Below are 23,897 nucleotides of genomic sequence, written 5' to 3' on the forward strand. Positions count from 1 at the left end.
GCGAGAGTTGAGGCTCAGGTGTGAAATGTATAGTTTTCAGGGTTATTTTGTTATCGTTTTATCGTTTACTCGGTTTTCCTGGGTCTTTTCACGTGTGTTATGAATAGAAAAATTTTTCGGTACCGGTACTAGTTTTATTTTGTTGTGTTTATCCGCGACACCTTAAAGGTCGGTCCGTGAAAATATTGTCGGGCATAAACCGGTCTGTGGCGCAAAAAAGGATGGAGACCGCTGCCTTAGGGTGTGTGGTGCTGACCCCCCAGTACTGTACATCAGCCAGTACATCAGAGGATGAGCCATGCTACAGCACTGTAGAGAAGTGCTAACAAGTGGGCGACCAACACCCTGTGTTATTTCCTCCTGAGATGCCCATTCACCCACTCTTTGGAACATTCACCCCTGCAGTGGCTCCACCACATGACAAATGTCAACAAATATCCACACCGTGACCACCTGTCGGTATCTGGCTCAAGGGTAGCAAAGTTAGTGGGAGTAACGTTAGTGGGAGTAACGTTAGTGGGAGTAACGTTAGTGGGAGTAGAGTTAGTGGGAGTAACGTTAGTGGGAGTAACGTTAGTGGGAGTAACGTTAGTGGGAGTAACGTTAGGCCAGACTGCTTGCTGCCCTAATTTGGGCTTTGGGATTTTCCAAACAGCCTGATTATTACATATTTTGATGTATTTGAAAGATGTGGACAGATCACTCAGAAGTATTTTCCTCAACTTTCAATATTTGTTTACAAAATTCAAGAAAGTGTTAATCCCACTGATGAAGTAAATCCAAAACAAAAAGGGCTTTACAACAAGATGACAGACTTTTGTTTTATTTTTATCTCAATATTGTTTTAGTTTACACGGACTTTGAATACAGTCAGACTAACCAAACAGCAGGAAGTAAAACTAACATGAAAAGAAAAATCAACTTTCAATTTTAAACAGGAAATAAACCAGAGAAGTAACAGACTGAACACTGACACTACGTCTACACTAATCTGGATACATTTGAAAATGGGCGTCCACTCTATCGTTTTCAATCGTTTCTGAACAGTTGTTCATCCACACTGAAAACGGCGTCTCAGTGTGGACAGGAGGCCAAAACGGAGAGAAAAAGATGCCTTTAAACGAAAGTGTGGACGTGGCCTCGATAAGATGCCTGAGTAGAGAACACCGACGTGCTGAGATATTTACACAGACACGAGAGGAACAGCCACAGATACATGAAAGAAACCTTGAACTCCTTACAGACATGAACCAGAACACAGGAACTTAAACGCATCAATAACCAGAACATGAAAACAAAACTTAAGTCTCAGTCAGGTCCTAACAAACACAGTTTACTACTCTGAACTTTACTACTCCAATCTACCAGAGTAAAGATAGAAACACACAAACAAATCAAATCCTAAATGCAGAATAAAGGTAAAACAAGAACACGTGTATTACTATAATGTGCTCTATGAAAAAACCCAACACCAAACCACACATGAGCCCTGATCAACATTTAAAACTCATTTTTTCAGGTCGTGCTCTTCTTGGTTTGCTTCTCATCCCTGAGGAAGACCTCCCCGTCCGACTGCTTCCTCCAGCTCAGTTTGACGTCTCCTTTTACGCCCTTGTTCTTCAGCTCCTGTTTGAACTGAAACACACAAAAAGTGCTTTTCTGAATATCATTTAGACAAAACTCTTCACTAAAAGCTCGTTATGCTTACCGCTCTGCTCTGGAAGGATGCAGGATCACACATCTGTAACTGATTTAACCCTGTACTTTGTTCCAGTGTTTGTGGACAGCTTATACATCTCTTGATTGGTAAATAAATGTAACCCATGGTTATTTTATTGCCAATTGTATTACTGTGTTACTGTTTTGTTAAGTTCTGAGTTTTCCCATGTACCGTGAATGCACCATAGAGCGTGCGTGGTAACTTTCTTTCACTGCATCCGCCTGCACGGAGCTAGATGCGCAAAGCTGTGTGGAGATTCAGTCCTGTAACGTGTTGCGCTACGGAATTAATGTTTTCTTTGAAGAATATCTTGGTGAGTCTCACAGTTGCAGTTTAAGTGCGATTCACAGTCCAGTTTCTGAGCATAAAACCAGTCAGGATACTCTGCTTGTCGGAAATGTGATATTTGTCTTAGAACCTGCTAACGATTGCTTAGCTGTGTTAGCTTGTGGAAGGTATGCTAGCGTATCCACATGTGCTCCCTGGGCTAATGCGCTTACATGTGACGTTTTAGCTAACACACCACGGAGACACTTTTCATGCTTCATGATTTGCAGTGAAATGTATTTTTGTTGTTGATAAATTGTTATTGGCCAATAAGAACTGTATAGATGTGTGATGTGTGAGAGGAAAAAAAGGGATAATACTAGTGAAACTCGTGTTTTATTTTACAAGTGGAGTGATTGCACTGCACGTTGTGTGCAAGCTGGTTTTTTTATGTGGTAGAAATCTGCTGCAAGGACCGAGCGGTGCCATCTAAGGACTGGATGCCACTGGAGGTGCCTAGAAAGGACGTTCTCAATCTGAAGGCCACCTGTTCACTCGGAGGGTGGTAGGATGCAACGATTTGCCATTTTTATTTGCATTAACATTTTTTCTGAGATCTCAGGACGCTTTATGTTGTTACTTTTTTCCTTTTTGGGTCAGATCTGATTCCACTTAACACCAAAAAAACTGATGCATCAAAAAAGCAAACCAGTGACTAAAGACAATTAACACTTACTAAGAACACTGAATACTAAGTGCACTGAACTGAAATGGACAGCCTACCTAAACCATTTATGGACACTTTAAGTGATATATTGTACATTGTTGAGATTTACATGTTTGAGATTATTTAAATGTTTTGTTCATGTCTATATTTTGGACCATTTAAATGTTGAATACACTCAAATCACTTTTCTTCCTTTAAGTTGTTTTCAGTGCCTCATTCTGAGTGGAGGGATATTCCTTCTTTAAGTTGAGTTACCACTGCCAGTCTCCTTACGATCCTAACTGAACCCAATGAGTAGATTCTCAAATATTGTTCTTTTCCTTGACTTTGTATGACAGATTACTGTGGATTTGACTGATTTTTGGACTACTCAGTTAAAAAGGGTGACATAAAGGCAGGCAGTATTCAGAGGACTACAGTTTGAGCTAATAGAGGTAATGAATTATTCAGTCAGGTGATGTCTGTTCCCTTATTATTCCATAACAAATTAAACAGATAAAACAGTCTCAAAGTACTCCATTACTTTGAGTTACTTTTTACATCATTACTTTGGGTAAGTAATGAATGTAAAAAGTAACTCTTTGAATAACATTTCTACCAGATATTTTTGTGCAAACTGACTGATCCTTGTGCTCTATTAGTGCATTACTGTAATAATATTGTTTGCAGGTTTCTACACCTGATTGTAACCAGATGTCAGCAGATGTTTTATGCTGCCCTGGCTGATTTCCACCCTCGACACTGACAGTATTTGCTGTCTTTATAGGAGAGAGCTACTGTGCACCACTCACACACAGTTCTTTATTTTAAATCCATCACAGTTCAGAAAAGTAACCTGTTTGTCTGCACTAACCTGCAGGATTTTCATGCAGCCTTTAAATAAGTTACATGTAAGCTTTGAATGAGCAGTCGTTCCCTTTACAGTTAAGCTCGTTTCCTCTCCCTTCCTGTCTTTCTTATCTTTCTCCATCTCTGACTGAAGTCAGCTGTTTCTTTTCTCTCCCTGTGACATGCAGCAGCTGGACCTTTAGTTAGCAACACACTCTGAGACAAACAGCACACTAACAGTTTGTGTGTTTGCTGAGCTGATAGAAACAAATTACCCAACACTTGCTCCCTTTATACTTGCTACTCTTTTGTAGGGCGAGCTAGAAGCACCACAACCGAAACTTGCAGACATCCGTTCTGGTGTGGTGTGAAAAAAACGAATCAGCAGCAACATCCGCTGGTGATTAATGAACAGAGAAGCCTTTCATGTGTCACTGTTCAAACTCAAATCGGTTTGATGTGTGAAGGCTCACAGCGGCGTAACACAAAACTCTCCTCAAATACATTTGTCTTTATTGAACAAAAGCAACCAACTGCTGGTCAGTGTTTATTCACACCTCCCCCAAAGCTCTCAGTATCAGGTGAAGATCTGAGGGGCAGACAGCAGTAAAGAGGTGGGTGGGGCCAAAAAACGAGGCAGCTCCAAACTAATTACTTATGAACAGTGTTGGTCAAGCTACTTGAAAAAAGTAATCAGTAACTAATTACTGATTACTTCCCCAAAAAAGTAATCCTGTTACTTTTGAAAATAAGTCATCAGTAAAGTAATTAATTACTTAGTTACTTAGTTACTTTTTAAAAGCACGATTTACAACCTGAATAGGTGATAAAGTGATAGATCTTTCAGCCCAATTCTACTTTTTCTGCATAATCATCATACAAAATGTAATCAAATGGAAAAGTCTCTTTTTTAAAACTTGTTTTATTAGTTTTAATCTTTTAACTTTATGCATCAAGCAAAAATTTAATTATCTGCAACATTCTCTGACTGGAAGAAATTAGTTTAACACTTAAACCTATTTTCTGCACATTCCAGCACATAAAATATTTTGTGTGTTTACACTCAGTCTTTCAAATAGATGCAAGTAAAACACAGCAGAAAATAAATAAAGTCAAAGACTAGCGGTCCTGTTGCTCTATTTTCACCTGTAAAGCAGGAGTGGGGTAGGCGGAGGGTTACCCTGGTGCAGGTGTGCAGCGGTCAGTGGAAGAATCCGCGAGTTTCTCTGTGAGTTTCCCATTACGTCGTAGCTACTCGGTGCTTGTTTGGAAGTTTAGGGTTTTTTCGCTGTAAAAAGAAGTTTTCTTCCCACGCACAACGGACACTAATGTTTTTGTCACTTTTTATGGAATCAAACTCAAAGTAAGGTCAGTACTTCCACGCTTTAAACGCTGCACGCTCATACTCTCTCTGCACTCGATATATGATCCATTGTTGATCTGCACACAGCTGTTGTCACGAACGTCGCACTCGCTTACGTCACTGTCATGAGACATTCTCGCAAAAAATCACGGTTTTAGTAACGCAGTAACGCAGCGTTCCTACGGGAAAGTAACGGTAATCTAATTACCGTTTTTGCAATAGTAATCCCTTACTTTACTCGTTACTTGAAAAAAGTAATCGGATTACAGTAACGCGTTACCCCAGAACTAGTTTTACCCCTGCACTGAGATCATGAGTTGTATAATTACCTGTTCCAGCATGGCTTCCATCACTGCAGAGTCATTCAGATCCTGATGGTTGTTTGTCTCCATCCTCAGTCTCACCACTTGCTTGTAAGCCGGCTCTTTGTAAATAATGAACAAATGTACGGCTTTAATTGTAAAGGTAAATAAGTAATGCTGCATGTGCACAGTACAGTAGCACTTTGTTGCTGCCCTGAACGTTCTCAGGGTAAATAAAAGGGATTTGTTATTTCAGAAATGAAGCAACATCAGTTTCACAACACTGCACTAAAGCTCTTGTGTTTTTACTTTCTTATATTAAGCTAAGCTAACCGTATTGACCTTTGTCATAAAAACATACGTTGTCTGTAATGTTAAACAGCAGCCTGCAGTGCAGTCTGTGAGGATCAGAGATGATGGTAGCAGCCTTGTCTCCATTTGAAATTCAAAAACTAAAAGCTACATGAATCAGAACGTACCACTGTAGCAAACAAATGCTGTCTCCCGGTCACAGTTCCAGTCCTCCCATTTTCCAGTAACCCAAAAGTTTGCTGACACACAAGATTCATGTTTGAGATTATGATTGGGTTCATATATATTCCAGTATCTAAACGAGGAGTTACTTCCATCCGTCCACTTCCAGGAGTCTCTGAAAAGGCCGATCCAGACCGATTGTCCTGCAGGTACCAACTCCTTTGCCTTCTGGTTCTCTGACATGTTTCTCACACTGGCCAGGTCTATATAATGAGCTCTGCAGTAGCTCTGGGCCTCCATCCATGTCATCAAATTGTTGATTAAGACAAATGTCACATTCAGTCCTGGAAAATACCCAAAGTGAAGGGAGAAGAAGACATATTTAAATGTAAAATCCAAAGACATTGAAAAGACTTGTAGAACTTAAACAGTTTTGTTTTAGGGTTCTGTATGAATTAACATCCTCACCTCTGATGTCAGAGCAGAGTGCTTTAAATGTATTATTACAGTTTTCATCAGTCCATGATCCAGTCCACCTTAACAAAGTACAGTGTTCTTTGCTCCCCCAATTGTCTGGTTCTCCAGGCTCCCAATTTCTGAAAGCCACACTGTTTTTGTATAAATCTGTGTTTGACATTGACCATCTCCAGCTGTTGATATCATCGTACAGTCCAATCCAAGCTCGCTGCAAGGAACAATTGAAATGTGTTGTGACATAAACTATTGATCTCAATTGTTTCATAAAAAGCCTTGAAACTAAAATGGTATTTTTTTTTACTTTCGAGTCATATATTTTAATTTCAGTGTAAACTGGGTGATTATCAGGTCATCAGTTGCTATTTCTTTGGATCGTGGTCAAACAGCATTTGATGATGGTGATCTTTATTTGTCACTTGCAGTGAAACCATACATATAATAAACAAACATCACATTGAGGAGACAGGTCAGAATAGGTAGCATAAAGAAAAACAATGAAATGTACAACACAAAAGGGGAGGAGCAAAAATAGAAGTCTACTCAGACTGAGCTCCTGACAGGGGGTCACTAGGAGAACAGAAAACAAAAACTACTCAGCACACAAGCACATGAATCTTCACACCGTAACACCATGAAAACACGTGACAAGCAACAGGGGTGGGTGAGTAGGGTTACAGTAAGGCAATGTAGACAGCAGCATTGGGTCGCGGTATCTCTGAGGAGTCCAGCTGACCCGCCGTATGATTCGGGTGGGGGGCAAGCATCTCCATTCAATTCAATTTTATTTATACAGCGCCAAATCACAACAGCAGTCGCGTCAAGAAGCTTTATGTTGTACAGTAGATCGTACAATAATAGATACAGAGAAAAACCCAACAATCATATGACCCCCTATGAGCAGCACTTTGGCGACAGTGGGAAGGAAAAACTCCCTTTTAACAGGAAGAAACCTCCAGCAGTACCAGGCTCAGGGAGGGGCGGGGCCATCTGCTGCGACCGGTTGGGGTGAGAGAAGGAAGACAGGATAAAGACATGCTGTGGAAGAGAGACAGAGGTTAATAACAGATATGATTCAATGCAGAGAGGTCTGTTAACACATAGTGAGTGAGAAAGGTGACTGGAAAGGAAAAACTCAATGCATCATGGGAATCCCCCGGCAGCCTACGTCTATTGCAGCATAACTAAGGGAGGATTCAGGGTCACCTGGTCCAGCCCTAACTATATGCTTCAGCAAAAAGGAAAGTTTGAAGCCTAATCTTGAAAGTAGAGATAGTGTCTGTCTCCTGAATCCAAACTGGAAGCTGGTTCCACAGAAGAGGGGCCTGAAAACTGAAGGCTCTGCCTCCCATTCTACTTTTAAATACTCTAGGAACAAGAGATGGTCAAATGCAGACCTTATTATTAGGGGTGGGTTTTTATAATCGATTTATCGATTAAAATCGATTCTGGCTTGGATAACGTAAAATCGATTCATTAAAATCCTGAATCGATTTTTTAATATAAATTTATTTTGCCCGAAATGCCAGAATCTCAGGTGAAACCTCACAAAATTTCAACAACCACCAAACAGCTAAGACAGTAAATGAGAGCAGGAACATGGATTCTGCACAAAGATGTAAACACAGCGCGACCGCGGATCAGAATCAGTTAGATGTTGCCTTTCTCACAGTCGGGGCTGAAAGCCGACAGCACGCTGATTCTGATCTGTCGGCGGGTCCGCGCTTTGTGTTCACGCCCTTTATGCGCCGATTCTAAAGCTGTTAGTTTGATGTCTCTCCAAACAATATTGACCGAACCAGCAGCAAAAGAAGATCCAAACTAGGCTTCACATAAACAACGTCATGAATTCACTCTGACGTTTATTGTTTTGCTTCGACCACGATGCACAGCTCTCTCTCTCTCATGCTCGCTCTCTTGCGCTCTCTCTCTCTGTACTGTTTTCTGCATTATTCGCTTGCTTGTTACGCACAAGTCTACCGTTGTTTACAGGCTGTCGGCCGACGGTTTTTTTTTCCGTTTTATATACTTCCGAAAATAAAGCCTCATTTCTGCCTTCAATACCGAACAAATTTAAACTTTTTAAAATTATGCAAAATGCAAAACACTCAGCTGTGTCTCTAATCAAACCGCTGTAACTTCAGAGGTGATGTTCATGTGTTGATTAACGGTTTTCTTTCGTTTTTGATCTACTGCAGAAAATTTTTATAAAATCCCAGAACAGGAAAATCACCTTCATGTTTTTCTGTTTTATCATCAGCTACTTTGACACAAAGGCCTCTGCTGTGATGCTCACACCTTTAATAAAGTCTTGCGTGTGTCAGCTTCCTTTTTATAGATACAAAAATATGTAAATGTACTGATCTGAATTATAATATTTCTGACTGTCAAAATTTCCCAGATTCAAATCAAAGTGAATCGAATCGAATTAAATCGAATCGAATCGAATTAAATCGAATCGTGGATCGAATCGATTCGGGACCCTGTGAATCGGAATTGAATCGATTCTAGAAATCAGTGACGATACCCAGCCCTACTTATTATCTCCCCAGAGAACTCACTTCGATCATACTCACTGCAGTGTATATACCCCCTGACGCTAATGCTAGGTTGGCCATGAAAGAACTTTCTGCAGCCATTAACAAACACCAGAATAAACACCCCGAGGCTGCTTTTATTGTTGCTGGCGACTTCAACCACACCAACTTAAAGACAGTCCTCCCCAGATTCCACCAACATGTCTCCTGCCACACCAGAGGAGACAAGACTTTAGACCATGTGTATTCCAACCTGGCTGGAGCCTACAAAGCAACTCCCCTCCCCCACATTGGACAATCGGACCCTCCCTGTTCCTCACACCTCGGTATTCACCACTCATCCAACGTGTGAAACCTGCTGTGAGGACAATTAAAGTGTGGCCAGAGGGGACAGACGCAGTGCTCCAGGACAGATTTAAAAACACAGACTGGAATATGTTCACCCACACAGACCTGGACCAGTACGCCTCATCTGTACTGGATTACATCTCCGAAACAACAGACAGTGTCACCACCCAGAAACGGATCACCATGTACCCCAACCAGAAGCCTTGGATGAACCGGGATGTTCGTCTCCTCCTGAAGGCCCGCAACACTGCCTTTAGGTCAGGAGATGCACACGCCTACAGTACAGCCAGGGCTAATCTAAAGAAGGGCATCAAAAAAGCCAAACACCACTACAAAAAGAAGGTAGAAGAACACTTCTCCAACTCCAACCCCCGACGCATGTGGCAAGGACTCCAGACCATTACAGACTACAGGACCACCAAACCCTCCCCCGCATCCTCTGATGTCTCCTTCCTCGAGCTCAACAACTTTTATGCTCGTTTTGAGCGAGGGAATCCAACAACCACAACCAAAACAGACATGACGCCAGACCACCAACCTCTGACTCTCTCCCCCACCGATGTAGGAGCGGTGCTGAGCAGGATCAATGTCCACAAGGCTGCAGGTCCTGATGGCATCCCCGGGCGTGTTCTCAGAGCGTGTTCTGGGGAGCTTGCAGGAGTGCTCACAGACATATTCAACCTGTCCTTGGCCTACGCTGTGGTACCGGCCTGCTTCAAATCCACCTCCATCGTCCCGATACCCAAAAACTCCAACCCATCTTGCCTCAATGACTACCGCCCAGTAGCACTCACCCCCATCATCACTAAGTGCTTAGAGCAGCTGGTCCTAGCACACTTCAAATCCTGTCTCCCCCCCACCCTGGACCCCCACCAATTCGCATACCGCCAGAACGGGAGCACAGAGGATGCAGTCTCCATCGCACTGCACTCTGTCCTCTCACACCTGGACAACAACAACACATACGCCAGAATGCTGTTTATAGACTTCAGTTCAGCATTCAATACAATCCTCCCCTCACAACTCATCAGGAAACTGACAGACCTGGGCATCAGTTCCCTCATCTGCAAATGGTTACTGGACTTCCTGACCAACTGCCCCCAACATGTCCGGCTGGATAACCGCTGCTCATCTACAATCACAATGAACACCGGTGTACCACAAGGCTGTGTGATGAGCCCTTTCCTCTACTCCCTCTTCACCCACGACTGCAGACCTGCTGATGGTTCCAACACCATCATTAAGTTTGCAGATGACACCACGGTGATTGGCCTCATCAGTGACAACGATGAGGCCGCCTACAGGGAGGAGGTGGATCGTCTGGCTGAGTGGTGTGACAGAAACAACCTGCTGCTTAACACAGAGAAGACCAAGGAGCTCATCGTGGACTACAGGAGGAATGCTGACCCACATCCACCCATCCACATTAAGGGGACGGCTGTGGAGCGTGTGAGCAGCTTCAAGTTCCTGGGAGTCCACATCTCCGAGGATCTCATCTGGACGACCAACTGCTCCAAGCTGGTCAAGAAGGCTCACCAGCGCCTCTTCTTCTTGAGGACTCTGAGGAAAAACCACCTGTCCTCAGACATCCTGGTGAACTTCTATCGCTGTACCATCGAGAGCATCCTGACCAACTGTATAACAGTCTGGTATGGGAACTGCTCTGCCTCGGACCGGAAGGCGTTGCAGAGGGTCGTGAAAACTGCCCAGCGCATCGCCGGAGCACCACTTCCTGCCATAAAAGACATATACAGGAAGCGGTGTCTGAAAAGGGCTGGGAAAATCATCAAAGACCCCAGTCACCCATCACATAGACTCTTCACCCTCCTGCCCTCTAGGGGGCGCTACAGGAGCCTCCGGACTAAGACCACCAGGTACCGGAACAGCTTCTTCCCCACAGCTGTCAGACTCCTGAACTCTGCCTCCTGACATCTGACCCACGTTAAACTCATGGACTGGACATACACACACCCACAACCACCTACACACACACACATACAATGGACAACCGTACCCTCAAACACACAATAATAACATGGACTGAACCACCATTCACAATCACTAGCACTTTATATACCTCTGTAGAAATTATCCACATATCTCACTTATCTTAACTGCACTACTGTATAGTTCTGTGTAAATAATCATACGATAATTTTTAATCCTACAACTGTTTATAACTTGCATAGTTCACATTTCTGTATAACTGTATATCTCAGATTTCTGTATAGTTTTTTTTATTTCATATTTATATCCTGTTCATAGCCTGTACATAGCTTGTACTCACTACAGCCTGTACATACTTATAGTTATAGAATATTCATAACATACTTCATACCGTGTACATTATAACATACCATAATAGACCCATTTCTGTAACATACTTACATATCTATATTATTGCTAATATATATTGTAATATATCTATATCACTAAAGCACTTCTGGATGGATGCAAACTGCATTTTGTTGCCCTGTACCTGTGCATGTGCAATGACAATAAAGTTGAATTCTATTCTATTCTATTCTAACAACAAGTAGGCCTGCAGAGCGAGAACGAAGTGCTCTAATAGGGTGATATGGTACTACAAGGTCATTAAGATAAGATGGGGCCTGATTATTTAAGACCTTGTATGTGAGGAGCAGGACTTTGAATTCTGGATTTAACAGGAAGCCAATGAAAGGAAGCCAAAACAGGAGAAATCTGCTCTCTCTTTCTAGTCCCTGTCAGGACTCTTGCTGCAGCATTTTGGATTAGCTGAAGGCTTTTCAGGGAGTTTTTAGGACTTCCTGATAATGATGAATTACAGTCGTCCAGCCTGGAAGTAATAAATGCATGAACGAGTTTTTCAGCGTCACTCTGAGACAGGATATTTCTAACTTTAGAGATGTTGCACAAATGGAAGAAAGCAGTCTTACATATTTGTTTAATATGTGCGTTGAAGGACATGTCCTGGTCAAAAATGACTCCAAGGTTCCTCACAGTGTTACTGGAGGCCAAGGTAATGCCATCCAGAGTAAGAATCTGGTTAGATACCATATTTCTAAGATTTTCAGCGCCGAGTACAATGACCTCAGTTTGATCTGAATTAAGAAGCAGAAAGTTAGCGGCCATCCAGGTCTTTATGTCTTTAAGACATTCCTGCAGTTTAACTCATTGGTGTGTGTTATCTGGCTTCATGGACAGATAGAGCTGGGTGTCATCTGCATAGCAGTGTAAATGTATGCTATGTCTTCTAATGATGCTGCCTAAGGGAAGCATGTATAATGTAAACAGAACTGGTCCTAGCACTGAACCCTGTGGAACTCCATAATTAACCTCAGTGTGTGAAGAGGACTCTCCATTTACATGCACAAACTGGAGTCTATTAGATAGATATGATACAAACCACGGATGGTGCTGGCATAAGGTCGGCAGCCTTAACCCAATTTCCTTCGGGGTCAATAAAGTTTTATTGGAGATTATGTATCGGAATTTCAGGAGCAGGACCACGCCTCCAAACACGCTCCTTCCGGCTGTCATCTATATAGGTTGCTCCAGTTCTGCTAGCTGTTCATTCTCGTTTACGTGCAAACAGGGTCCATTCTCAGCGGATACCTTTAAACACAGCTTTCTCACAGGAGTAACATAATTTTACTCACACTTCCATTCGCTACAATCATCCTTGCCAGCTTCCCTTCCCTCCATCCATCCTTTGCAAAATTCAGCAACATGCTTGGTATGGCGGTTTTGGCGCCAGAGCACATCGCTGCCTGCCATCCTGCTCTTTTTCTGGCTCAGTGAAACGGGGCTGCCGTGCAGGAGCGGCCACGGCCGCTGACAATGCTCTTCATTGAAGACTCTTGCTGGTTGACTCTGGCTCCCAGAAGAGCCTCATCCCACCCACCACTGCGGACAGTTTAGCGGCAAGCCACGGACTGCAGCTGATTGCGGCTAACGGTTCTAGTATTGCAACTAATGGGGAAAGGTTAGTGACTGTTTGTTTCCACGGCCGGGAATTCCAGTGGAACTTTTTTGTTGCTGCCAGCTCGGCACCGATTTTTTTTGTGCCCACGGACTGTTAGTCAACATTGCTCACAGACGTTTGATTGATGCTCTGTCGTTCTTTTCGCTACCCTGTCTAACCCGGGCCGCTCACTCCCTTATTGGGGCCAGTTTGGTGGCCTCTGGATACGTATTTCAGCGTTTGCTGTAAGAGTTTCTGTCGCTGTCAACTCCTAATTTCTCCAGCACGGCAGCAAAATACAGGGTTGAGGATTACATCGCCATGGTTGGTCCCCCGGTGTTTGCGTGCGCGTGTAGCCGCTACCCTGCGAAACTGTCCATCACCCAGGAGGAGTTTGAGGCCATGGAGCGCCTGGGCATTGCGCAGCGCTCGAACAGTGCCTGGGCCTCTCCACTTCACATGGTGCCCAAGTCGGAGGGGTGGTGGCAACATTGATTGATTGATTGATTGATCATACTTTATTCATCCCGAGGGAAATTGGGTTAAGGCTGCCAGCCTTGCCAGCGCCATCATACCCTTCCGACCATACATACATTACACAAACATCACATGGGGAAGACAGGTCAGGGAGGTATAACAATGGAAAATGCACCACATGAGGAAAGACGAGGAGAAAAAATAACTCCCCCCCAGACTGAGCTCCAACAGGGAGATCAGTCTGAGAACAGAAACAACCACCTCAGCACATGAATCATCACATCTCACAACACAGAAGACATAAGCTTCGAAGGCGTTCGGAGGGGGTGGGGGGTGAGTGTAGGTCTGTGTCAGTGTACATGTATGTGTTCATGTGTGTGTGTGTTCCGTGTTCAACCGAGAGAAAGTGTCTCTTTACACGGTTAAGCAAAAGTCAACAATCTTCGATCAACGCGGACGGCCTTGAAGGACAACAATCCTGTTATCATGGAGAATTTGGTTGTTTCGGTCAGCTTCAACCTTGGCAGGTCTTCAGCTGGTGCCAGTGCGAACGACTGCATCCAATTTTTACAGTTGGTCTAATTCTCTCAATTCCTGTTGTTCTTCTTCAAGATGTTATCCATATTGTGTTCAAAACACAGTCTGAGTACTCACAGCCCATCGTCTATCATGTCGAACAGCCTTGTGGGATTTTGAACAGCTGTAGCCGCTTCTTGTTCTTCGATAAGCTCCAATCAGCCAGAACTCTGTTATCGTGGTTCCGAATTGGTAGATGTCGTTCAATGTCCTCCATCGAGAGTGTCGCCACGCAACCGACCATCGAGTATCCGGCAGCAAACGTCTCCTCAGGACAATCGGGCTCTCCCGAGCCCAGCAGGGTGTCAATTCCGTTACGGGACCAGTTGATCCGCCTCGGGTCTCTCCTCCTCCTGCCTCCCCTTTCCCTCATCCACCTGCTGCCCTCCGTGGAAGCTCCGCCATAGCCTCCACCAAACAACTGAGTTATTTTTACACATCTGCCAGCATCTGGCCAATCCACCACCTTTCATTGTTTATACCGTTACAAAAAAAAGAAAAGCTGAGGAGCCCCTTTTGTTGGTCCTTCTTTGGCTCTTGCACTCTGGGGCCTGGATCTCCTGCATGCCTGCTTCATGCTCCTCACACCCTCAAGCAGATCATTACATGGACGAACCTTTTGAATATAAACGTGTTGATCCATACAGGTGAACACACACGTGATCAAAAACGACACCTTTCTTGGTTGCTACCTCAAAGCACGTTGTGCACTGTTGGTCCTGCGTGCTGCACAATAACATTCAGTATTTACTGTTACTTACATTTATTTAGTTTATTGCAATGATGTTGTGTGTATTGTGTTGCTGTCTGTTTGCTTGCTTTCTCTTTTTTTTCTCTCAACAGGTAACCCAGGTGATTTCTTTCTTCTTTTTTTAAAGCTTCCTCTCTCTCTCACTGTCCCTCTTCCTCTCCCTTTTTTCTTTCTTTCTTTCTCCCTTTCCAATCCCTCCGTCATGTCTTTCCCATTTCTGCAAAATTAATAAAATAAAATAATAACAAAGGTCAATCAAATGGACCAATACAGAAAGGCTGTGATGATCCATTTGGTAAAGTAAATCTGTTGGGCATCTCTCTTGGCCTTCAGACAATAATTCTGATTGCTTAAGAACCAAACAGGACAGGCAAAAAGAAAAAGATGAAGAAAAAGTGTACTCACATTTTTGTATTGTATGTAGTTCATTTTACTTGAGTCTGCCATGCTCTGCAGGATCCTCACATCCTCCATGTTTTCTACGGTGGCCAGGTCTGTGTATCTCTCTCTGCAGTAACTCAGAGCATCAGTCCAGTTCTTCCAGTCATAAACAAACTGGTACTGACGCTTAACATATGAGGAGCCTGAACACAGCCCTGCAAACACAGTAAATAAACGAGTTTATGGACTCAATTTAGGATCAAACATTTAGCCTCACTGTTACATTACATTTCTGTGTAATCTATTATTTTAACAGAAAATTTATGTCAATATTAAATAAAATGCACTCTTTTTTTTTCATTTCCAACAAGAAAAACACTGAAAGGGAGAATCCTTTAGATCTACAGTAATAGTTTCCTGTAGGATAATACGTAAATATGATAATGGAAACTTATATATAATAATAATAATTTAAACTTACCTGATGCCACTATGATGAACAGAGCCTTTTCCATCCTTGTACATTCCCTGCTTTCTCCTTTGGTCCAACTGTTGATATTTAGCAAATTAAATGATTTCCTCCTCTTCCTCAGAGGCTATGGATGCATGTGTGTATGCAGAACTCAATCCAAAACAAGTCAAATCAGTTTTACCTTCTTTCATTCATTTGCATGAGGGGAGCTTTAGCTAATTAGCACACGAGGGAAAAAGAAGGATGGAACAGAAGTAATACGATTCTTAGATTTTTTATATACACTTTATACCACTCACTGAAAAGACAAAGCATGAATATCATGTTTAGCATTGCTTTTATGCTTCCTGACATCTAATTCCTCCACTCCAGAATACAAAATAAATTCTGATTGTTACAAAAAAAGTTAAATATATTATATTTGTGCAAAGACTGATAGTAAATTTGTCTTTGATTTGCTTACATCACTTTCTTACACACTTGACCGTTAAACTAGCTTCATTGATTCTACATATGAATCCTTGTAGACAGGGCTCAGACTTGATCCTTTTATGTACCACGGTAATAACACTGAGGAGAACCTGTTGTTAGTTGTAATTACTCCCACAGACACTGTTATTCTGCAGCCCAATATATCTACTAGTATACCAGAAGATGCATTTAACAGAGAAAACTTAACCCAAGATAAGATCTTTTCTGAACCATAAACAAATTGCTTTTGTTGTTAAATCATATATGAAGTCAGTATTATAAATATAGTGTATTGCACTATTGCAGTGAGTAGTTGTGTTTACTTTTCACTGCATGTTTTTGTTTAGTGTAGAGCTCTGTTCTGTGACCTTTCGAATAAAACCCAATTTTCCTCTCATTACATGCAAATAGCCTTGTTCTTTTGGCTTACAAAGAAGTATGTAAAAATGTGTCCCTCAGTCATCCAGGTCATTGTAGTCTAAGGAGCTTGGATAGAAAAGTGTCTGGACTTCTTTAAAATGGTGGAGAGTCCCAGATTTAAACTCTGTGGGAGTATCCCCCCAAAGAGGGTCAAAGGACCCCCTGATGATCCTCTAATCACATGAGCCAAGGTGTGAAAGCGGGTGTGGGTCACAATCAGCCAGAGTTTCAGGTGAGTTCATTGTGAAACCTGGCCCCACCCTATCATGTGATTTCCTGAGGTCAGATGGCCCAGGATGTGAGTGGGCGTTAAGGCGTCTGGGGAGGGAACTCAAAACTGGATTATAGATGGCAGAGAGTTGGTGTCGTAAACCACCGCCTCTGTTCAAAGATGGTCGCTCACAGTGGACATAGATGCTTCTTTCACTCCTCTTTCAAACCATCTGTCCTCTCTGTCCAAAATGTGAACATTGGCATCCTCAGAAGAGTGACCTTTGACCTTTAGATGCAGATGGACAGCTGTGTCTTGTCCTGTGGAGGTGGCTCTTCTGTGTTGTGCCATGCGTTTGTGAAGTGGCTGTTTGGTCTCTCCGATGTAGAGGTCTGGGCATTCCTCGCTGCTGTACAGCATACACCACATTGTTAAGTCTGTGTTTTGGCGTTTTGTCTTTCGGGTGAACCAGTTTTTGTCTGAGTGTGTTGCTGGGTCTGAAGTACACCGGGATGTCATGCTTGGAGAAAACCCTCCTGAGTTTTTCTGATACACCGGCTACATAGGGGATGACAATGTTGTTGCGTCTGTCCTTTTTATCCTCCCCCTGTGTTCCTTCTTTTTTCCTTCAGGCTTAGAGGGAACATGTTCTGCCCGATGGTGTAGGGTCCTAATTACTCCAAGTTTGTGTTCCAGAGGGTGATGGGAGTCAAAGAGGAGGTACTCACGGAGGCAAAGGTGAACTCTAAATACACAGCTTTATTCAGGGTTGCAGACAGGACAGAAAACTAGCTATACTGGGGAGACATAAACTAACAGACAGGCAAGCAGGTAAACAGAACACACAGCGTAGGATGAGCAGATGGCAACAACACAACAGAGAGCAAAGGAAAACAGGGCTTTTATACACAGGGGAGTAATCAGGGAATGGGAAACAGGAGGGAGACACAGCTGGGAGAGATTAGGGCTAACAGACAGGGGGGAAGTAAAGTGAACACAATGACATCAGACATGGACCTTCAAAGTAAAACAGGAAACAAGAAACAATTTAGAAAGACGAAACCATGGTCTCGTACGACGTTACATCTCTCTTCACTTGCGTTCCAGTCACAGAAGCGTTGGAGGTAGTCCGTAAGAGATTACAGGATGACACCAACCTCAGCAACAGGACCGCTCTCAGCATCGACCAAGTGTGTTTGAACTGTGTCTTCATTCCACCTACTTCACATACAAGGGTCAGCTCTACAGGCAGAAACATGGGTGTGCCATGGGCTCCCAGTTTCACCCATCGTGGCCAATTTGTACATGGAAGAAGTGGAAAAGAGGGCTTTGCTATCCTACCCTGGAACACCACCAAGCCATTGGTTCAGATATGTGGATGACACCTGGGTGAAAATCAAATCTCAGGACGTACCACAAGTCACAGATCACATTAACTCGGTGGATCAACACATCAAATTCACCAGGGAGGATATGAAATGTGTCAGGTTAGCCTTCTTAGACTGTGAGATTTCCATCAGTAGTGGGGGACATCTAAAAGGATGTGTACCGTAAACCTGCACATAGGGCAGACGTTCCCAAAGTGTGGGGCCCGCCCCCTAGGGGGGGGCGCAGAGCCATTGCAGGGGGGGGCGCGGCATGAAAAGGGAAAAAAACAACAACAACAACAACACTTGGACACTGCTAGCACGGGCGCCCACGCAAACGCAAAGCAGGAGATGAAGCATAGCTGAATATGTTTCCAAACCAACTTCATTCTAAGCCAAAGACTAGAAAATATGGTGAAGCATATCTTCCCTTTGGTTTCACCTGCACAAGTGCCGAGGTAGGTCTCCCTGCAGAATTGGTTTTCCCTTCGTTGGGAGCAGCGCTGGGCTGTTTAAATCACGGACAAACAGTATCCCACATTCTTGATTTGTATTTCACAAACACTTGTTGTAATGACTAACTACTCCTGACATTTTGGAAATGTTAGCTCTTTATACAGTAAAGTTACAGCAGGATACAAATAACATCAGGCTCATCCTGCCACAATTTGTTCTCTCGGTTCAAATCACGGACAAACAGCATCCAACAGTTGTTTATGTTTTTGAACCCATTTTGCAGAGGGATTTTTTGAAAAATGTATTGATAGCAATGTTGAATATTATTACACAGGAAAAAAAACAACTACATGTAAAATAATTACACCGTGACCCCTCTGCCTTTCTAAATGGAGGGACAGTAACTGTGTGTATATGTAAGTGTGTAAAACCTGCAGATAGTCAGATTAACAGTATTTGTCTCTATCTGCCATTCTGCAATTCATCTCATGTAAACAATAACGTGCACACAGCGTGACGTGGAAAAAGGCACATACCTTTGATGTTGCATGACGAACTCTGTATTCCTCATCCACACGTAACCACAAAAAAGGAGTTTTAAAAAATCTCAGTTCTCGGTGATTCGAAACGCCGTTTCAAAAATACCCATGTAGGTGTGGACATAGCGTAAAAGAGTTAGTAGTTTATTTTCTTACTACCTGTAATTTATTGCAGATTACTTGTATTTGCTTAATTGTTTACTAAATGTTTGAGGTGTAAAATAAACCGCAATGGAGCAAAATATGGGTCTGTGTGGTTGGAGGATGTGTTCGTGCGTGCGTGTGTGCGCACGCGCGAGGGGGGGCGCGAACATTTTTCTTGTAAAACAAGGGGGGCCCAGCAAAAAAAGTTTGGGAACCACTGACATAGGGTATATACAGTATTTAAGGTTTGACTCTTATCATCCACTGGAGCACAAACTGGGTGTCATCAGGACGTGAAAACCATCCCCACAGACACAGCCAGGGAAGAGGAGGAATTTCGTACCCAAAAAGGCTCTGAGTGAATGTGGTTTTTCCAGGTGGTCATATGTCAAAGCTGAGAAGGCGCCAAAAGAAAGCTCCAGCCGATCCAGGAGAGAAGAGCAACCGCTGCCCAAGCGAAAACCTGTAGTGATCCCATATGTGTCAGGAGTATCGGAGCAGTTGAGACGCATTTTTTCTAAACACCGGGTTTCTGTGGCTTTTAAACCCCAAAACACCCCGCTCCAAGAATTGGTCCACCCCAAGGATCGGGTCCCCCGACACAAACAGAGTAACATAGTGTAGGATTTATACATCGGGGAAACCAAACAACCTCTGGCAAAGTGGATGGCACAACACAGAAGAGCTACCTCGTCATACCAGGACTCTGCAGTCTATTCACACCTACAGGCCAGTGGACACTCTTTCAAGGATGAGGATGTAACATCCTGGACAGGGAGGAACGCTGGTTTGAAGGCGGAGTCAAGGAGGCCATTTACGTGAAAAGGGAAAGACCATCTCTGAATCGAGGAGGGGGCCTAAGGGTCCATCTGTCACCATCTTACATGCTGTGATTGCAGCCATTCCCCAACTCTGTGTGAATGGTACTCATGGTTATTGATCAGTGCCGTTTGATCAAGTCAAACAATTTGCATATTAATCATCAAGGAACTGACCTCAGAGCCCATTGTTCATTCAGTGGGCTGCTTTCAGTCATTGTCCAAATGTACTGTTTATAAGGATAGAAAACCCTGCAGTCAAATGAGACTGAAGAAGTCACCTGGCTGAGGGACGAAACATTTCTCCTACTGAAAACGCTGCGTCCAGATGAACAGAATCAACCAATGCAGAGAACAAGTTGTGCACAGAGAAGCACCTGTTCTGACAAACATGGAAAGGGAAGTAAAACAGTGATTTGTGATGGCGCTACATTGTAAAGACAGCACAATTTAGACCAGTACACAAGGCGTCTCTTTCTCAATTATACAGCAATAGACAATATCATATATGAAGCCAATATTTACCTGTGGCTAATGGAGTCATAAGTTATTTGTTAGTGTATTGCACTCTTTCAGTGAGTAGTTGTGTTTGGTTTTCACAGCATGCTTTCAGCACCAATAATCTACATGTTTCTGTGTAGTTCAGAGCTTTGTACGGTGTGGCCTTTCCTGTAAAACACAATCTGTCTACCATTACATGCAAATGGAGCTGCTCTTTGGCTTACAAAGAAGTATGCAAAATGTGTCCCTTTGCAGTCAAACCTATGGTCTCTAAATTACACAACAGCAGTTGTTGTACACAGGAAACTGATTAGTGAGGAGAAAGAGGAGAGTAATGAGGCACCAGTGAAATAACTAGGCTCCAGTATAGTGTTGTCAGTAAGTGGGGCTCAGAAGGATACTAGTTTATCCACTGCTGGGTGGCCAACCGCTACATAAAGTAGGTATTGTAAGCATATACGGCCCAGATGTTGATGACCCCTCATTCTTCTATGGTTTTTTGTGCACTCTCTGAACACTTAGATTGCTCTCTTGTTCCTGGAGACCACGCCAGAGACCACACCCGTGCCACATGTAATTAAACACTACATGAGCTGTTTTAGATTTTGTGACACAAGGCGTTTCCTTCACCCCAACTGTAAGGAATATACATGCCCATCACTCCTAATATTGTCTAGATTATTTCCTAGTGAGCAGCTCATTGTCGAGTGACATTTCAGACACTGAGATACACCCATAGCTGTCAGTGATCACACGCTTGTATCTTTAATTCTAAACCATAAAAACTGCAGATTTAACACTCCATTGCTTAAAGATGAGGATTTTATTACATATTTATTTTTAAATTTGGCTTTATAGTTAGATTATAATGACCTGGAACATCGTCGTCTGTTCTCTCGGAAGCAGACAAAGCTGTGATGTGAGGTAAGATAATGTCATTCTCATCAAATAAAAAGAAAACATATTTTGGAATTAGATAATAACCATCAAATCCTTAGAAGAAGCCTGCCCTCTGTAGCATGGACGTGGTTTGGTTATGAAAAGTCTGACACTGACCATAAAGCTGTACTATGCAAATTATCCCGCAAACTCGTCCCCACCAGACTCAGACAAACCTCTTCAACCACCTGTGCAGGAATCAGGTGAAAGAGTATGGAGAGAGTTTACGGGTGAGGAGCAAAAAAGAGCCGCCAGGTGCTAAAAATAAAGACTCAAACGTTAGAACAGGCCGTGTAATACTCACAAAGAAAACGGCGGCCGTTACAACTTATGTCTAAAAATGTATCATTTCATGCATTGGTCAAAAACTCGAATCCAGGTACACGACGCCCAGCTGGAAACACTTCACACAAGACTAGTTGCCCGAGATTCACAGGATTAACACAAAATGCACTATTTTGCGATACATATCGTTATCAGGGCGATATATGAGATTTTGGTCATATCGCACAGCCCTGTCTCACACCACGCTAAATGGGGAAGGACAGTGCCATGAATTATTACTGTAGAATACATGGACTTGCTTCTTAGGCAGAATGTGGAAGAACAGAATCAGCCCTCCATTCCTCCTACTTTATATCATTTATAATTTATAAATATATTATTAAAAAATATAGATTTATAATAGAAACCCAAACATTTCACACATAGGTGCATTTATAGACTGTCAGACATTTGCTGTGAAAGAGTGAGGGATGTGCTGTTCTCCCAGAGTGAATGGAAACGTGAAGGAGAGGAAGGACCACCTGCTTCAGGTCATTATTAGCAGTTATCACTCCCACGAGTAAAAGGCCTAAAATCCCACCCTTATGGGTGCAATGCAGGGCGACAGTTTAATATGTGCTTTTGCTGATAGTTGTTCCTGCTGTAATTGAATTGATCAAATATGAAATCTAATGAGAGCTAATAAAGTGCCTGTGTGACAAAAGTGGAGCAGACAAAAAGACAGAAACAAAAGTTTTTGATATTATTATATTTTATTATGCATGAACAACCTAAATAAGTCATTTTTGAGTAACTAATTTGAAAATGAAAATGTTGAAATTATGCAAACTGAAGTGAAATATGTTCAATAAATATGATTATATGATAAAGTAGCTTTTGACCCATTTCTGTAATATACTTACATATCTATATTATTGCTAATATATATTGTAATATATCTATATCACTAAAGCACTTCTGGATGGATGCAAACTACATTTCGTTGCCCTGTACCTGTGCATGTGCAATGACAATAAAGTTGAATTCTATTCTATTCTATTCTTTTTTGCTCCAGAGAAAAGGAGAGGGCGGGTAGTTATAGTGAAGTTATAGCTCGAATCAGGCGATTGCACAGCACAGTGGGTGATTGTTAAAAGTGTGTGAAGTCTTCTTTCTCCAACCTGCTGTGGATTACAAATTGAGTTTACTATCTTTGAGGCAATCAGTCGTGTTTTACCTTTTTCCAATTTTTGGAAGAGCACAGAGGAGCAGCGGTTTAAGTTCCCTGATGTTGTTGTCTTCAACTTTCATTAACCAGATGTATGAACTGACAAGAGGCCGTTTTACTCACCGGTGCGACAACAGTGGAAAAACAAAGAGCTGTATAAAGACATTATTCTCTATTATATGTAAGTACAGTGTACATATGTCAAAAAACCCAACATTACGTTACTAATTTTGCCAAAAAATTCAACAACTTCCTGTTGAGTTGTGAAATAAACAGAATTAAAGAAACAGCACACATTAGCATTAACCAAGATTATCCAAGATTCCAACAAAAAAAAGACAAACTGCAGAATCTTCTTTTACTTTTAAAGGACACAAATCGCTCGTTAAGGCTGATTTTCTACCAACATTTGACACTCATCATGTTCGTTTTTCTTCTTCTTCGTCTCCTCCTCATGGAAAACTTCTCCGTCTGACTGCTTCCTCCAGCTCACTGTGATGTCTCCATTCACTCCCTGGTCCTTCAGCTTCTTTTTGAGCTGAAACAAAGACGGAAAAAGAAAGTTTGTCTAAGAGTTCGATTACAGCTCTTAATGAACTGTCAAACAACTCAGGGTTCAAAGGTGAAATGTTAACACAGTACTGTGCAAAAGTTTCAAGCAGATGTGTAAAAATGCTGTAAACAAAAAATGCTTTCAGAAATGTAAATGATTGTTTATTGGCCCCAAATGTGTTCTGCAGCAGGACAACAACCCCAAACATCTTCAGCGTGAAGAAGAACAAGTAGTACTGAAAGTGATGGTACGACAGAGCCCTGATCTCAACATCATGCAGTTTGTCTGGGATTACATGACGAGGCAGAAGGATGTGAGAAGCCTACATCCACAGAAGATCTGT

At 42.6% G+C, this 23,897-nt stretch overlaps 1 protein-coding gene across 1 annotated transcript; it reads right to left on the reverse strand.

Moving 5' to 3' along the window:
* Positions 1-1,386: 1,386 nt before the first annotated feature.
* On the reverse strand, positions 1,387-16,017 carry LOC146494032 (C-type mannose receptor 2-like). The gene is made up of 5 exons (XM_085145497.1): positions 15,196-16,017; positions 6,150-6,366; positions 5,687-6,025; positions 5,235-5,329; positions 1,387-1,635 (listed from the first exon to the last, which is right to left on the reverse strand). Exons 1-5 carry the CDS (start codon positions 15,262-15,264, stop codon positions 1,516-1,518), a joined length of 840 nt encoding a protein of 279 aa, XP_085001623.1. The 5' UTR covers positions 15,265-16,017; the 3' UTR covers positions 1,387-1,515.
* Positions 16,018-23,897: the final 7,880 nt, after the last annotated feature.

This window comes from Neolamprologus multifasciatus, chromosome 20, assembly GCF_963576455.1.
Source record: "Neolamprologus multifasciatus chromosome 20, fNeoMul1.2, whole genome shotgun sequence".
NCBI classification, from domain to species: domain Eukaryota; kingdom Metazoa; phylum Chordata; class Actinopteri; order Cichliformes; family Cichlidae; genus Neolamprologus; species Neolamprologus multifasciatus.